General features: G+C 45.2%; 2 protein-coding genes across 2 annotated transcripts; one reads left to right on the top strand and one right to left on the bottom strand.

Annotated features, from left to right (window-relative positions):
* LOC140420100 (uncharacterized) lies at window positions 1–3577 on the top strand. Its single transcript, XM_072504116.1, has one exon. The coding sequence runs from the start codon at window positions 964–966 to the stop codon at window positions 1942–1944; it is 981 nt and encodes a 326-aa protein (XP_072360217.1). The 5' UTR covers window positions 1–963; the 3' UTR covers window positions 1945–3577.
* Window positions 3578–5048: 1471 nt separating this feature from the next.
* Window positions 5049–14315, bottom strand: LOC140420098 (uncharacterized). Its single transcript, XM_072504115.1, has 2 exons — window positions 14264–14315; window positions 5049–11527 (listed from the first exon to the last, which is right to left on the bottom strand). Exon 2 carries the CDS (start codon window positions 11166–11168, stop codon window positions 9993–9995), a length of 1176 nt encoding a protein of 391 aa, XP_072360216.1. The 5' UTR covers window positions 11169–11527; window positions 14264–14315; the 3' UTR covers window positions 5049–9992.
* Between the last annotated feature and the right edge of the window lie 1223 nt (window positions 14316–15538).

Genomic DNA, 15538 nt, shown 5'->3' with positions numbered 1-15538 from the left:
TCATTCACCTGAGAAAGGAGCAGCGCTCCGAAAGCTAGTGACATCGAAACAAACCTGTTGGACTTTAACCTGGTGTTGTAAGACTTCTTACTGTGCTCACCCTAGTCCAACGCCGGCATCTCCATATCATCTCTTGAAGACATTTGCTCCCTCAGCTTGACACATTACGACACTTGGATTTCATTCAGCAGCCCAATCCATGCCGACTGTAGAGAAAGCAAATCAGTCCTATCCCCCTCAATATCCCTGTTACTCTGCAAGTTTATTTCCTCACACTTTTATTTTGAAATGATGATTGTCTGTGCTTCCTCCACCCTCATAGGCAGCGAGTTGCAGATCTCTCGCATCTCACTGTTGAAATAACTATCTCCTTCACAGCCCCATCAGTCTCCCCTCCTGTAATCAAGTCCTATATATTACACACATTTTTAGTGCGGTATTATTGAGTGTTTACTGGGAAAAGCAGAACGAGAATGGAGGGAGAATGTGCGCGATGGAGATTTACAGCTTTTGGGAAACAAGAGATGAAAGAATGTTCCATAGCAACTAGAATTGTCTGTTCTGAATTTCTATCCTGCACTGACAGTGATGTCTTTTGTAAACAGTTTTTACAGAATATTAGAAGAGGACGAATTCCAGTCAGATATCTCAGACGTCATGACGCGATCTGACAGAGTCACTCGATTCTTTGGGGCTGAATATTATCAGACTTTGAATCTAGGAGAAGAAAAGTTTGTCTCCTCTGTTGGCTTCAAAGGATTTTCAGCAACTTTGCAACCTGAAAAGCACCGAGACACACACACCTGAGTGAGAGTGTCCCAGTGCAGATATTGAATGAGCTTTAACCAGCCACACAGCCCAAAGAAACATCACACCATTCAGAGAGGGGAAAATCCATACACGTGTTCGCTGTGAAGACAAGGTTTCAACTGATCATCAGACTTGGAGAGAGTCACATATTGCATGGAGCAACCATGGAAATGTGGGGACTGTGGCAAGAGATTCAAATACCCATCACAACTGGAGGCTCATCGCCGCCGTCACACTGGGGAGAGACCGTTCATCTGCCCTGAGTGTGGAAGCGGTTTGAGTCATTTATCCTCCTTGCAATCCCACCAGCGAATTCACACTGGGGAGAGGCCGTTCACTTGCCTTGAGTGTGGGCAGGGATTTACTCAGTCATCCAACCTATTGAGACATCAGCGAATTCACACTGGGGAGAGACCATTCACCTGCCCTGAGTGTGGGAAGGGATTCAGTAATTCATCAGACCTGCATAAACACCAGCGAATTCACACTGGGGAGAGACCATTCACCTGTCCTGAGTGTGGGAAGGGATTCAGTAATTCATCAGACCTGTATAAACATGAGCAAATTCACACTGGGGAAAGGCCATTTACTTGCTCTGAATGTGGGAAGGGATTCAGTGATTCATCTAAACTGCTGCGACACAAGCGAGTTCACACTGGGGATAGGCCGTTCACCTGCTCCGTGTGTGGTAAGGGATTCGGTGCTTTACCGACTCTACTGACACACCAGCGAGTACACACTGGGGATAGGCCGTTCACCTGCTCCGTGTGTGGTAAGGGATTCGGTGCTTTACCGACTCTACTGACACACCAGCGAGTACACACTGGGGAGAGGCCTTTCACCTGTTCTGAGTGTGAGAAGGCTTTCACTCATTCATGCAGCTTGCAGGAACACAGGCGAGTTCACACTGGGGAGAGGCTGTTCTCCTGTTCTGAGTGTGGGAAAGGATTCACTTGGTCTGCACACGTGCTGAGACACCAGTGTGTTCACACCGGGGAGAGCCCATTCACCTGCTCTGAGTGTGGAAAGGGATTCACTCAGTTACCGCATCTGCAGACACATCAACGCATTCACAAGTCATTACAAAGGTTGGATTCTGCTGTTTGTGCTGCTGTTAATCACATCCAGGACTGAGCCATGTTCATTCTGACACTTGGTGAAGTGGGAGCGTCGGAGGCTTTCTTTCTGCTGGACTGGTCGGTCTCACGACTTTGCTTCCAGTGGGCTGGTGCTCTTTGAGCCTGGGAGAGCACATTTCCTCTGAAATGATCCACAAAAGCTGATGCAGGACATGTATTTTATCATGGATAGTAAATAGCGTTTTCCCCCCATTACAGGTAGATCTAAAATAAATACATGAAGAACTGGAAAAACACAGCAGGTCTGGCAGCATCTGTGGAGAGAAACAGAGTTAACGTTTCACGTCCAATGAAACTCTACTTCAGAACTAAAGAGAGGGAGAAATGTGATGGGTTTGAAGCTGGTGAGAAAGGGGGGAAGGTGTAAGATCTACACTTTCCTGTTGTTGCATATATTAAGTAACGCCGACCGTTTCGGGTGCCATGTAATTTTATTTGGTATCTATTGATTGATTATAACAGAAATTCTTATTCCAGAATTTACAAGGTTCTCAGTTCAGCCCTTGCCTGCAAAAGACTGTTTTGAGAATCAGATTATCCTTAGTAATTTACAGAATGACTTGAATTCAAAATACAATGTAATGGTTTCTTTGCTCAAAGCAAACAGCCACATAGGTTAGAAATAGAGATGGAAAATATGAAACAAAGATAATAGATCACTTCTTAGGCAAAACATATTGGATGATTCTAGAATAGAATACCCTAAAACTATTACCTTTAAGGAATTTGTTCTGAGTCTAAGTCAATCTATTCCTGCCCCTGTAATATGCTGATTAGTTTGGATGGGTCTTCAATACATTTGGTTCGATGATTGGGTTGTCAATCTTCAATATGCAACATTATCAGTCTTGTTGCATATTCAAATGTTTTAGTGTGTGTTGGTGTGCAAAATCTGTTCTGATCATTGCACTGGTCTGCGCTTTGTCTTTTATGATTCCTTCTTTCGGCCAATGGAAGGCTTATATGAACTCTAATGTCAACCTAACCTTCAATAGAAATGTTGCACTTGCTCAGCTTGTTGCCAGCTGTTCCTTGCCAACAGATATTCATTTTGCAGAAGCAAGCAATATCCATTTTGCAAAGGCAAGCAATATCCATTTTGCACAGTCATGATGGAATCCATTTTCCATAGTTTCTGATTGAGCTTTTTAAGTCAATTATTAATTCGATTTATTAATTAACCCTCTTTTAACTAAAATAAATAGTTAGTTTCTTTCAGAGGGTCAGGTAGAACAAAAGGTAAAGTCAGGGATTGGTTGGAGGGTGGGTAAGATTAAATGTCAAAAATGTCCTGGAACAAAACGGAAAGGGAGAGGTAATGGTTGTAGTAAAGAATCAAAGCATTGGTCCAACGTAAGTGTTAATGGCAAAATAAAGGACAGCTCTGTCTGAGAGGCTGTTGGTCCAGCTTGTGTTGGGCTTCTCCGGAACATTGCAGCAGGCCGATGTCAGAAATGTGAGCCTGAGAGCAAGGTGGTGAATTCTAATGGCAGCAAGCGGAAGTTCAGGGTCATGCTTGTGGACGGAGCGGAGGTTTCCACAAAGAGGGCAGGGAACAGGCTCCAGATGAATTAAAGAGAAACCATTTGTGTCCAGAATATTGTGAATATCCTTTTACTCTGGTTGTCTATGATCCTCAAGTCATTTTCTGGACTTTATTACCCGTGTTCTGCTTCATTAATAAACTTTTATCAGTAAAAACATTTGATTTTTCTGGACTTTTCATAATTAGATTGATGTACTTTAGGGAAAGTGGGTGAGGGGTTGACTGGCTCTTTAACAGAAAGTGAATCCCTCCAAGATAATTGGCAAAGGAGCCAGAGGGGGAGATGAGATTTTATTTTATTTGACACAGCGAGTTGTTCTGATCTGTTTGAAAGCAGATTCAATGGTATCTTTCCAAAGGGTGAATATTTGAATGGGAAGAATTTGCAGGGTTCTGGGGAAAGATCAGAGTAGTTGGACGAATCAGAGAGACCTTTCAAAGAGATAGCAGGGACACAATGGGTCAAATGGTCTCCTCCTGCAGCCTGTGAATCTGAGCCTCCTGCTTTTGTGCAGGTTAAAAGGGACAGATTTCATTGCAGCCTCTTCCCTGTATATGTATTTAAAGAGATGGGTTTCTCTTTAGCTCTGAGTGACCGATATAACAATCAGTCGGAGGCCCATTTCCCAGTCAGTCCTCCAGCACCTTCCTGTCTCTCTATTAGTGCGATGCCCATCTGGTGCACAGGCCCCGTTATTCTCAGCCAAATTCAGCCTCAGCTCCATCTCCTGCCTGTCATTGACATGAGCAATAGACAGTAAAGTGCCCGAGGGCAAATGGAAAGTCAAAACTTGTGGTTCTAAACTTTATTCAGTCAAATCCGTGTTATTTATCCTGAGGTTTCTATTATTAGATTTAGGCACTGGAGGCAAAGGGTGGGGTTTTTAAAAGGGTAACTTTCCCTTTCTAACTTTGTGCTGTCTATAGTGTCAGCTGTGGCTCAGCGGGCAGCTCTCGCACCTCGGAGTCAAAGGTTGCGGGTTCAAAGCCCAGTCCAGGGACCCAAGGACAAAATTCAGTTCCAACATTCCTCGTCCCAGCACTGAGGGAATGCTGCACTGTCAGAACAGCCTTCTTTCAAATAAGATGTTAAATTGAGGCCCTGTCTGCCCCTCTCAGGTGGATGTAAAAGTTCCCACAGCCACTATTTTGAAGAAGAGCTGGGGAGTTATCCCCGGTGTCCTGGTCAATATTTATCCCTCAATCTACATCACTAAAAACACATCATCTGCTCATTATCACATTGCTGTGTGTGGGATCTTGCTGTGTGTAAATTGGCTGCTGTGTTTCCTACATTACAACAGTGACTGCACTTCAAAAGTACTTCATTGGCTGTAAAGCACTTTGGGACATTCTGTGGCTGTAAAATGCGCTATAGAAATGCAAGTTTTAAAATTTATGTTTTCTGATCTTGTTGTCTGGAACTTTATTGATTTCAGCCACCCCCAACTTACCATTGAATAAATTCTCTTTGGTTCAGACAAGGCAATTAAGGCAAAGACAGAATTTGCTTTATATTAAATTTTAAAAGTTTATTCAAAGAAAGTTTAAGACGTTGACTTTTACAACTTCATTTGGGTGATCGGTCTGCAGAAGCGTAACCCACTCTGGCTCCTTCTTTGACAGTAATTCATGTGGAATTCAGCCTCGGGAGTCTGGCTCCTTCTTTGACATTCATTTCCTTGGAACTCGGCCTCAGGAGTCTTCAGCACTTGGCCAGCAAGGAAGACCTTCGGAACCTCTACTTTTATCCCCAAAGTGACCATTACCTCACGTCAGAGTTGGGCCTGTTGTAACATGACCATTGGTCAAGTTGGTCACTGGATTAATTTAATTGGATCCCCAATTACTGACACCACCTTCTCTCATTATCTTAGACAGGAATACAATAGAACTGTTTCATACTAACCGTTTATCTGATTCTATACAATGCCTTATTCAGAGTTTCAAATGTTGAGGCTAATCAGAGCTTGAAGGTCTCTCTTGCCAGTACATTTATCCTCATTGCACATTCTTTACAGACACAGCAATTAGTTTTTACATTTTTACAGCAAATAAAACTCAGTCTCTTATTAGAACTACTGATTCATTGTTGATTATTTTATTGTAACTCAATTAAGGCTCATTACTTAATCAGTCATCTGTCACTGACTGGTAGCTAATTAATATCGTAATCTTTAATTAATACATTCGGTTAATACTATATCCACTGGTTGGAAAAGACTTTTATGGAAGACAATCACTTTCTTTCTTACTAACTTTGATTGGATTGAACAATGAGTCTTACACTTGAGCCAGACTTTGGCAGGATATGATACCCTGTCGCTTTACAAAATTCTGGAACAATTTGTTACTTTGAACAATTTCGCCTCATTCAGCAGTTTCTTGAAACTGTTTGGTTTATACAGAATGAATTTTTAAAATAAAGGTCCAGTCACGTTTCAGAGTTTAACATGGCTTCCTTAACCTTGTTACTTACAACAGTGAAGTTGGACGAGTGATTGATTTTTAAAAAGATTATTAATGAGGCGTACCCAGAATTTCCGACATTACAACAGTCACTACACTTCAAAAGTACTTCAAAGGCTGTAAAATGCTTTAGGAGATCGTGTGGTCACGAAAGGTGCTATAGAAATAGATACAGAATCCCTTGAATGCAGAAGGAGGCCATTCAGCCCATCGAGTCTGCACCCACCCTTCAAAAGAGCACTCTACCCATATCCACTCACCCATAACCCCATAACCTAACTTGCACATGCCTGGACACTGGGGGGACAATTTATCAGGGCCAAACACCCCAACCCATACATCTTAAGAACGTAGAACAGTACAGCGCAATACAGGCCCTTCGGCCCTCGATGTTGCGCCGATCTGTGAAACCACTCTAAAGCCCATCTACATTATCCCCTTATCGTCCATATGTCTATCCAATGACCATTTGAATGCCCTTAGTGTTGGCGAGTCCACTACAGTTGCAGGCAGGGCATTCCACGTCCTTACTACTCTCTGAGTAAAGAACCTACCTCTGACATCTGTCTTATATCTATCTGCCCTCAATTTAAAGCTATGTTCCCTCATACTAGACATCACCATCCGAGGAAAAAGGCTCTCACTGTCCACCCTATCCAATCCTCTGATCATCTTGTATGCCTCAATTAAGTCACCTCTTAACCTTCTTCTCTCTAACGAAAACAGCCTCAAGTCCCTCAGCCTTTCCTCATAAGATCTTCCCCCCATAGCAGGCAACATTCTGGTAAATCTCCTCTGCACCCTTTCCAATGCTTCCACGTCCTTCCTATAATGCGGCGACCAGAATTGCACGCAATACTCCAAATGCGGCCGCACCAGAATTTTGTACAGCTGCAACATGACCTCATGGCTCCGAAACTCAATCCCTCTACCAAAAGCTAACACACCGTACGCCTTCTTAACAACCCTCTCAACCTGGGTGGCAACTTTCAGGGATTTATGTACATGGACACCGAGATCTCTCTGCTCATCCACACTGCCAAGAATCTTACCATTAGCCCAGTACTCTGTCTTCCTGTTATTCCTTCCAAAATGAATCACCTCACACTTTTCTGCATTAAACTCCATTTGCCACCTCTCAGCCCAGCGCTGCAGCTTATCTATGTCCCTCTGTAACTTGTAACATCCTTCCACACTGTCCACAACTCCACCGACTTTAGTGTCATCTGCAAATTTACTCACCCATCCTTCTACGCCTTCCTCCAGGTCATTTATAAAAACGACAAACAGCAGTGGCCCCAAAACAGATCCTTGTGGTACACCACTAGTAACTGCACTCCAGTCTGAACATTTCCCATCATCCACCACCCTTTGTCTTCTTCCAGCTAGCCAATTTCTGATCCAAACCGCTAAATCATCCTGAATCCCATGCCTCCGTATTTTTTGCAATAGCCTACCGTGGGGAACCTTATCAAACGCTTTACTGAAATCCATATAAAGCACATCAACTGCTTTACCCTCATTCACCTGTTTGATCACCTTCTCAAAGAACTCAATAAGGTTTGTGAGGAATGACCTACCCTTCACAAAACCGTGTTGACTATCTCTAATCAAATTATTCCTTTCCAGATGATTCTACATCCTATCTCTAATAAACCTTTCCAAGACTTTGCCCACAACAGAAGTAAGGTTCACTGGTCTATAGTTACTGGGGTTGTCTCTACTCCCCTTCTTGAACAAGGGGACAACATTTGCTATCCTCTAGTCTTCTGGCACTATTCCTGGAGACAAAGATGACTTAAAGATCAAAGCCAAAGGCTCAGCAATCTCCTCCCTAGCTTCCCAGAGACTCCGAGGATAAATCGCATCTGGCCCAGGGGACTTATCTATTTTCACACTTTCCAGAATTGCTAACACCTCCTCCTTCTGAACCTCAAGCCCTTCGAGTCTAGTAGCCTGTATCTCAGTATTCTCCTCGACAACATTGTCCTTTTCCTGTGCAAATACTGACGAAAAATATTCATTTAGCACCTCTCCTATTTCCTCGGACTCCACGCACAACTTCCCACTACTGTCTTTGACTGGCCCTACTCTTACCCTAGTCATTCTTTTATTCCTGACATAACTATAGAAAGCTTTAGGGTTATCCTTGATCCTACCTGCCAAAAACTTCTCATGTCACCTCCTGGCTCTTCTTAGCTCTCTCTTTAGGTCCTTCCTAGCTAACTTGTAACTCTCGAGCGCCCTAACTGAACCTTCACGTCTCATCTTTACATAAGCCTCCTTCTTCCTCATGACAAGTGTTTCAACTGCTTTAGTAAACCACGGTTCCCTCGCTCGACCCACATCCTCTGTTCCTTGAACAAGCTCCACATTTCCATTGTGCCCATCCCCTGCAGTTTTCCTCTCCATCCAATGCATCCTAAGTCTTGCCTCATCGCATCATAATTGCCTTTCCCCCAGATATAACTCTTGCCCTGCGGTATATACCTATCCCTTTCCATCACTAAAGTAAACGTAATCGAATTGTGGTCACTATCACCAAAGTGCTCACCTACCTCCAAATCTAACACCTGTCCTGGTTCATTACCCAGTACCAAATCCAATATGGCCTCGCCTCTCATTGGCCTATCTACATACTGTGTCAGGAAACCCTCCTGCACACACTGGACAAAAACGGACCCATCTAAAGTACTCGAACTATAGCGTTTCCAGTCACTATTTGGAAAGTTAAAGTCTCCCATAAGAACTACCCTGTTACCTTCGCTCCTATCCAGAATCATCTTTGCAATCCTTTCCTCTACATCTCTGGAACTTTTCGGAGGCCTATAGAAAACCCCTAACAGGGTGACCTCACCTTTCCTGTTTCTAACCTCAGCCCATACTACCTCAGTAGACGTGTCCTCATCAAACATTCTTTCTTCCACCGTAATACTGTCCTTGACTAACAATGCCACCCCTCCCCCTCGTTTACCACCTTCCCTGAGCTTCATGAAATATCTAAACCCCGGCACCTGCAACAACCATTCCTGTCCCTGCTCTATCCATGTCTCCGAGATGGCCACAACATCGAAGTCCCAGGTACCAACCCATGCCGCAAGTTCACCCACCTTATTCCAGATGCTCCAGGCATTGAAGTAAACACACTTTAAACCACCTTCCTGCCTGCTGGTACACTCCTAGAAACGTTGAAACCTTACTCATGACCTCACTACACTCAACCTCCTGTATACTGGAGCTACAATTCAGGTTCCCAAGGATGTTGGCACCCCTGTTGGGACAGAAGATGCGTTGGTGGAATTTTGGTAGTACACTCGAGGTTGATCTGGTTGAAGTACCTAGCCATGGTGAACAAGGCCTCCAGGTATTCTGTTTTATTGTTATTTATAGCGGTGTACAATTCATCAAGCGCCTTCTTCACTTCCGCCTGGGGTGGGATGTAGACCGCCGTGATGATGGCAGAAGTGAACTCCGTGGAAGGTAAGAATAAAGAAAATTACAGCACAGGAACAGGCCCTTCGGCCCTCCCAGCCTGCACCGATCCAGATCCTTTATCTAAACCTGTCACCTATTTTCCAAGAAAGAACAAAGAAAATTACAAAATGTAGTATGGACAGTACTTCACAGTCGGGTATTCCAGATCCGGGGAGCAGTAGTTCACCAGGGTCGCCACGTCCGAGCACCAGGAGTTGACGAGGAGACAAATCCCTCCACTCACTCAATGTTCAGTCCTGGATGTGATTGACAGCAGGAATAACAGCAGAATCTAACCAGTCATCACGTGTGAACCCTTCGGTGTCTCAGCATGTTGGACGACCGAGTGAATCCCTCTCCACAGTGAGAGCAGGTGAATGGCTTCTTTCCAGTGTGAACTTGCTGGTGTCTCCACAATGTGGATGATGTTTGAAACCACTTTGTGCAGTGAGAGCAGCTGAATGGTCTCTCCTCAGTGTGAATGTGCTTGTGGAACTTCCAGTACCTGAGAGCTTTTAAACCCACTCCCAGAGTCGGAACATTTAAAGGGTCTCTCATTGCTGTGAGTGACATTGTGGCTCAGCAAGTGATGACTGAGTGAATCTTTTCCCAGTCGGAGAGGTGAACGGGCTCTCCCCAGTGTGACCTCGCTCGTGTTTCATCAGGTTGGAGGAGGTTCTAAAGCTCTTTGTGCAGTGAGAGCAGCTGAACATTCTCTCTTCAGAGTGAACGTGCTGGTGGGACATCAGTAGCTGTGAGCTTTTGAAACCCCTCCTGCAGTCAGAGCATTTAAAGGGCCTGCTCTTGGTGTGATTGACATTGTGTTTCAGCAGGCTGCATGAATGAGCAAATCCCTTATCACACACAGTGCAGATGAACGGCTTCTCCCCGGTGTGAACTCTCTGGTGTGTCTGCAGGTGGGGTAACTGAGTGAATCCCTTATCACACACAGTGCAGATGAACGGCTTCTCCCCGGTGTGAACTCGCTGGTGTGTCTGCAGGTGGGGTAACCGAGTGAATTTCTTATCACACACAGTGCAGATGAATGGCCTCTCCCCGGTGTGGACTCGTTCGTGTCTTCGCAGGCTGCCAATGTTAGTGAATCCCTTTTCACACTGAGAGCAGGTGAATGGCCTCTCCCCAGTGTGAACTCGTTCGTGTCTCTGCAGGTTTCCAATGTCAGTGAATCCCTTTTCACACTGAGTGCAGATGAATGGCCTCTCTCCAGTGTGAACTCGTTCGTGTTTCCGCAGGTTGCCAATGTCAGTGAATCCCTTTTCACACTGAGAGCAGGTGAAAGGCCTCTCTCCAGTGTGAACTCGCTGGTGTGTCTGCAGGTGGGATAACCGAGCGAATCCCTTATCACACACAGAGCAGGTGAATGGCCTCTCCCCAGTGTGAACTCGCTGGTGTCGCTGCAGGCTGGATAACTGAGTGAATTCCTTCCCACACACTGAGCAGGTGAAAGGCCTCTCCCCAGTGTGAACTCGCTGGTGTGTCTGCAGGTTGGATAACCGAGTGAATTCCTTCCCACAGTCAGAGCAGGTGAACGGTCTCTCCCCAGTGTGAACTCGTTCGTGTCTCCGCAGGCTGCCAGTGTCAGTGAATCCCTTTAAACACTGAGAGCAGGTGAACGGCCTCTCTCCAGTGTGACTGCGTTGATGCCTTGCCAGCTCGTCTGGGGCTCTGAATCCCTTCCCACAATCCTCACATTTCCATGGTTTCTCCATGGTCTGGGTGATCTTGTGTCTCACCGTGTTGGACGATCAGTTGAAGCCTGGTCCACACACAGAACACCTATACAGTCTCTCCCTGCTATGAATGGTGTAGTATTTGTTCAGGCTGTGTCACTGGTTAAAGCTCTTTGCACAGTCAGTGCTCTGTAACAGTCTCACACGGGTGTCTGTGTGTGTCTCAATGCTTTTCCAGACACACTGTTGTTTAAAATCTCTTCAAGCAGACAGAATAGACAAACATTTCTCCTTCTAGATTCAAAGGCCGATGATCCCAAGAATTGAGTGACTCAGTCAGTTCTTGACGTGATATTTAGTTTGCGATATTGGTCTCAAACCCCTCTCGTTCGAACTTCCTGCAAACAGATTTTACAATAGTAATCATTGTCAGTACAGGATTGAAACTCAGAACAGACAATTCTAGTTTCTATCGAACATTCTTTCCTCTCTCTTTCCCTGAAATGCTCTAAATCTCAATCCCACACACTCTCCCTCCATTCTCACTCTGCTGGATCTAATATTCACCCTCCCACTTCTCCTGAAGGTGCTGATTCAGGCTGATTGATAGATCCAAGCTCACTGCTTCCTGTCCTGGACACAGAGACCTGAAAATCTTCATGCAGGCTGCCAGACAGGTATATATCTATATTACTGGATGAAAAATGTGTGTAATATGCAGACTGTATTCATTTACTTTCTCTCCCAATTTTCCTGAAGGTGCTGATCAACAAATCTAAACTCACTAAAACCTGTACAAGAGTAGAGAATCTCCAGACAAGTACATTTACTGATTAGAGATAGGGAAATTCTGAGGAAGAATTTTATTTAGTTATGGAGTGGTCATGACAGGGAACTCACTGCCTACAAGGGTTGTGGAAGTCGAGATGATCAATAATTTAAAATAAAATAGGATGGTCGCTTGAAGAAAATAAACTTGCAGGGGAACAGGGATATCGAGGGGGAATGGGACTGACTGGATTGCTGTACAGAGAGTCGGCATTGACTTGAGTTACAAAATGGATTCTGTCAGTGCTGCAATGACTGTATGACTGGAAATATATAATGTAGGTACAGTACTATATTACAAAACTAGAAATAATAATACATGTATTTTATTACAGAACCATCAATAATATATAGAATACATACCATATAACGCTAGACATATCTCTGTCCGGTATTAAATTTTTAAAAATTAATTTACGGGATGTGGACAATGCTGGTTAGGACAGCATTTACTGCCCATCCCCAGTTGCCCTTCCGAAGTAGTGGTGAGCTGCCTTCTTGAACTGCTGCAGTTCTTGAGGTGTAGGTACATCCCCTGTGCTGCTTTTTTAAAATTTGTTTTTTTATAAATTTAAAGTACCCAATTCATTTTTTTCCAATTAAGAGGCAATTTAGTGTGGCCAATCCACCTACCCTGCACATCTTTGGGTTGTGGGGGCGAAACGCTCACAAACACGGGGAGAATGTGCAAACTACACACGGACAGTGACCCAGAGCCGGGATCGAACCTGGGACCTCGGAGACGTGAGGCAGCAGCGCTAACCACTGCTCCACCATGCTGTCCTACATCCCCTGTGCTGTTAGGGAGGGAATTCCAGGATGTTGCCCCAGGGACAGTGAAGGAACGGCAATATATTTCCAAGTCAGGGTGGTGTGTAACGTGGAAACGAACCTCCAGGTGGTGAGGTTCCCAGGTATCTGCTGCTCTTGTCCTTCTAGATGGTAGTGGTTGTGGGTTTGGAAGGTGCTGTCTGAGGAACCGTTATGATTTACTGCAGTATATCTTGTAGATGGTATACACAGCTGCTACTGTTTGTCGGTGGTGGACGGTTTGAATGTTTGTGGAAGGTGACGCAATCAATCAGGCTGCTTTGTCCTGGATAGTGTTGAGCTTCTTGAGTGTTGTTGGAGCTGCACTCATCCAGCAAAGTGGAGCGTATTCCATTACACTCCTGACTTGTGCTTGTAGATGTCTGGTAGACAAGCTTTGGGGCATCAGGTGGTGTGTTACTCGCTGTAGGATTCCCAGCTTTTGACCTGCCCTGGGAGCTACAGTATTAATATGGCTAGTCCAGTTCAGTTTTGATCAATGGTAACCCCCAGGATGTTGGTTGTGGGGGATTCAGCAATGAAAATGCCACTGAATGTCAAGGGGTGGTGGTTAGATCCTCTCTTGTAGGCGATGGTCATTGCCTGGCACTTTTGTAGCACCAATGTAACTTGCCACTTATTAGGCCAAGCCTGGATATTGTCCAGGTCTTACTGAATTTGGACATGGACTGCTTCATTATCTGAGGAGTTGAGAATGGTGCTGAACATTGTGCAGTCATCCACAAACATCACCACTTCTCACCTTATGATGGAAGGGAGATCATTGATGAAGCAGCTGAAGATGGTTGGGCTGAGGAAACTGTCCTGAGGAACTCCTGCAGTGATGTCCTGGAGCTGAGATGATTGACCTCCAACCACGACAACCATCTTCCTTTGTGCCAGGTATGACTCCAACCAGTGGAGATTCCCATTGACTCCAGTTTAGCTCGGGCTCCTTGATGCCATACTCGGTCAAATGTTGCATTGATGTCAAGGGCGGTTACTCCCACCTCACTTCTGGCATTCAACTCTTTCGTCCAAGTTTCAACTAAGGGTGTAATGAGGTCAGGAGCTAAGTGACCCTGGCGGAACCCAAACTGAGTGTCCAGTAGCAGGTTATTGCAGAATAATTAATAGCAACTTTGATGACTCCTTCCATCACTTTGTTGATGATGGACAGTAGACCTACAGAGAAGTAATTGGCTGAGTTGGATTGGCCCTGTTTACTGTCCCCTTAAATGTCCGTCATCTCCTGGGGAAACCAGCCCTTTAATTGTGAACATTAGGAAAGAGACCATCCTTTTAGCCAGACAAATAAATGTGTCAAGCTGAAGGAGCAAAGGATGTCAATGCCTTTCAGAGAGAGAGAGAGACCTGTGCCAAGCTTTCCAGGGTCTGCACCCTCCCTGGATTCACTTCCTTTCCCTTCAGTTGCTGCAAATCACCAATTGAAGACAATAAATGGAAAGAGGGAGAAAAGAAAGTGCTTTACTCACAGATGTTGGAGACAGGAGTCTGTGTGAAGCTCAAGCTCATTCAGAGTCGGAGGAACAACAGTTTTGCTCTGATTGGGGGAGGAACAGAGTCCTTCCGGTCCTCCAGTCTTCCTATTGGTCACCTCAGCAGTAAGGTCAGCGGAAGTGAGCTCCCCTGCACATGCGCATCTTCCCCTTCCCTTAGACATGCGCAGTCCCGTATCAGGGGTGGGGGAGGGCTTTCACCGACGGCCGGAATTGTCAGCCGGTTGCCTGGAAACTTGTCTCGAGGATATGTGGGGGAAGGAGAACAATGGGTGGGGCCGGGACTCCCGCATCTGCGCTTTGGGCAGTGACGTCACCGCGGAGCGGGCTTATTCCTATTGGTTGATTTAGAGGACGAGCTCCTTTGAGATGTCACAATGTGGAGGTTGGACAATGAGTTTCAGACTAAAACATTCTCCTCTGGGCAACATCTGGGAGCAAATCAATGGTTCATAAGATATAGAAGCAGAATTAGGCCATTTGGCCCATCGAGAGAACCCTTCAACCCGATTAAAAATCTGTCTAACTCCTCCCTAAATTTACTCACTGTCCCAGCTTCACCGCACTCTGGGGTAGTGAATTCCACAGATTCACAGCCCTTGGGAGAAGCAGTTTCTCCTCAACTCTGTTTTGAATTTGCTACCTCTTTTTTTCAATAATCGTTATTTTAAAAAAATATATATTTTATTAAAGTTTTCAAACACAATTTTCCCCCCTTACAAATCAACAAAAACGGTAACACGATAACTAATAGATAACATTGTTTAAATAAAGTAGTGAACTAACAAAATAACACAAAATAGTGCTCCCCCCCCCCCCCCCCCCGCCCCTCCACCCCATCTGGAACAAAAACAATTTACCGCTCCCCCCCCTCTCTTTCTGGGCTGCTGCTGCTGGCCATCTATTTTCCCCCTAACGTTCTGCTAGATAGTCGAGGAATGGTTGCCACCGCCTGGAGAACCCCTGAGCCGATCCTCTCAGCGCAAACTTCATCCGTTCCAGTTTTATGAACCCTGCCATATCATTTATCCAGGCCTCCATGCCGGGGGGTTTCGCTTCCTTCCACATGAGTAAAATCCTTCGCCGGGCTACCATGGACGCAAAGGCCACAATATCGGCCTCTTTCGCCTCCTGCAGTCCTGGCTCATCCGCTACCCCAAATACAGCTAACCCCCAGCCTGGCTTGACCTGGACCTTCACCACCTTCGAGATCACTCTTGCCACTCCCTCCAATACTCCTCCAGTGCTGGA

This window comes from Scyliorhinus torazame, chromosome 5 (genome assembly GCF_047496885.1).
Source record: "Scyliorhinus torazame isolate Kashiwa2021f chromosome 5, sScyTor2.1, whole genome shotgun sequence".
Taxonomy (NCBI): Eukaryota; Metazoa; Chordata; class Chondrichthyes; order Carcharhiniformes; family Scyliorhinidae; genus Scyliorhinus; species Scyliorhinus torazame.
The sequence above is the reverse complement of the archived record's forward strand: the minus strand, read 5'-3'. Positions and strand labels throughout refer to the sequence as shown.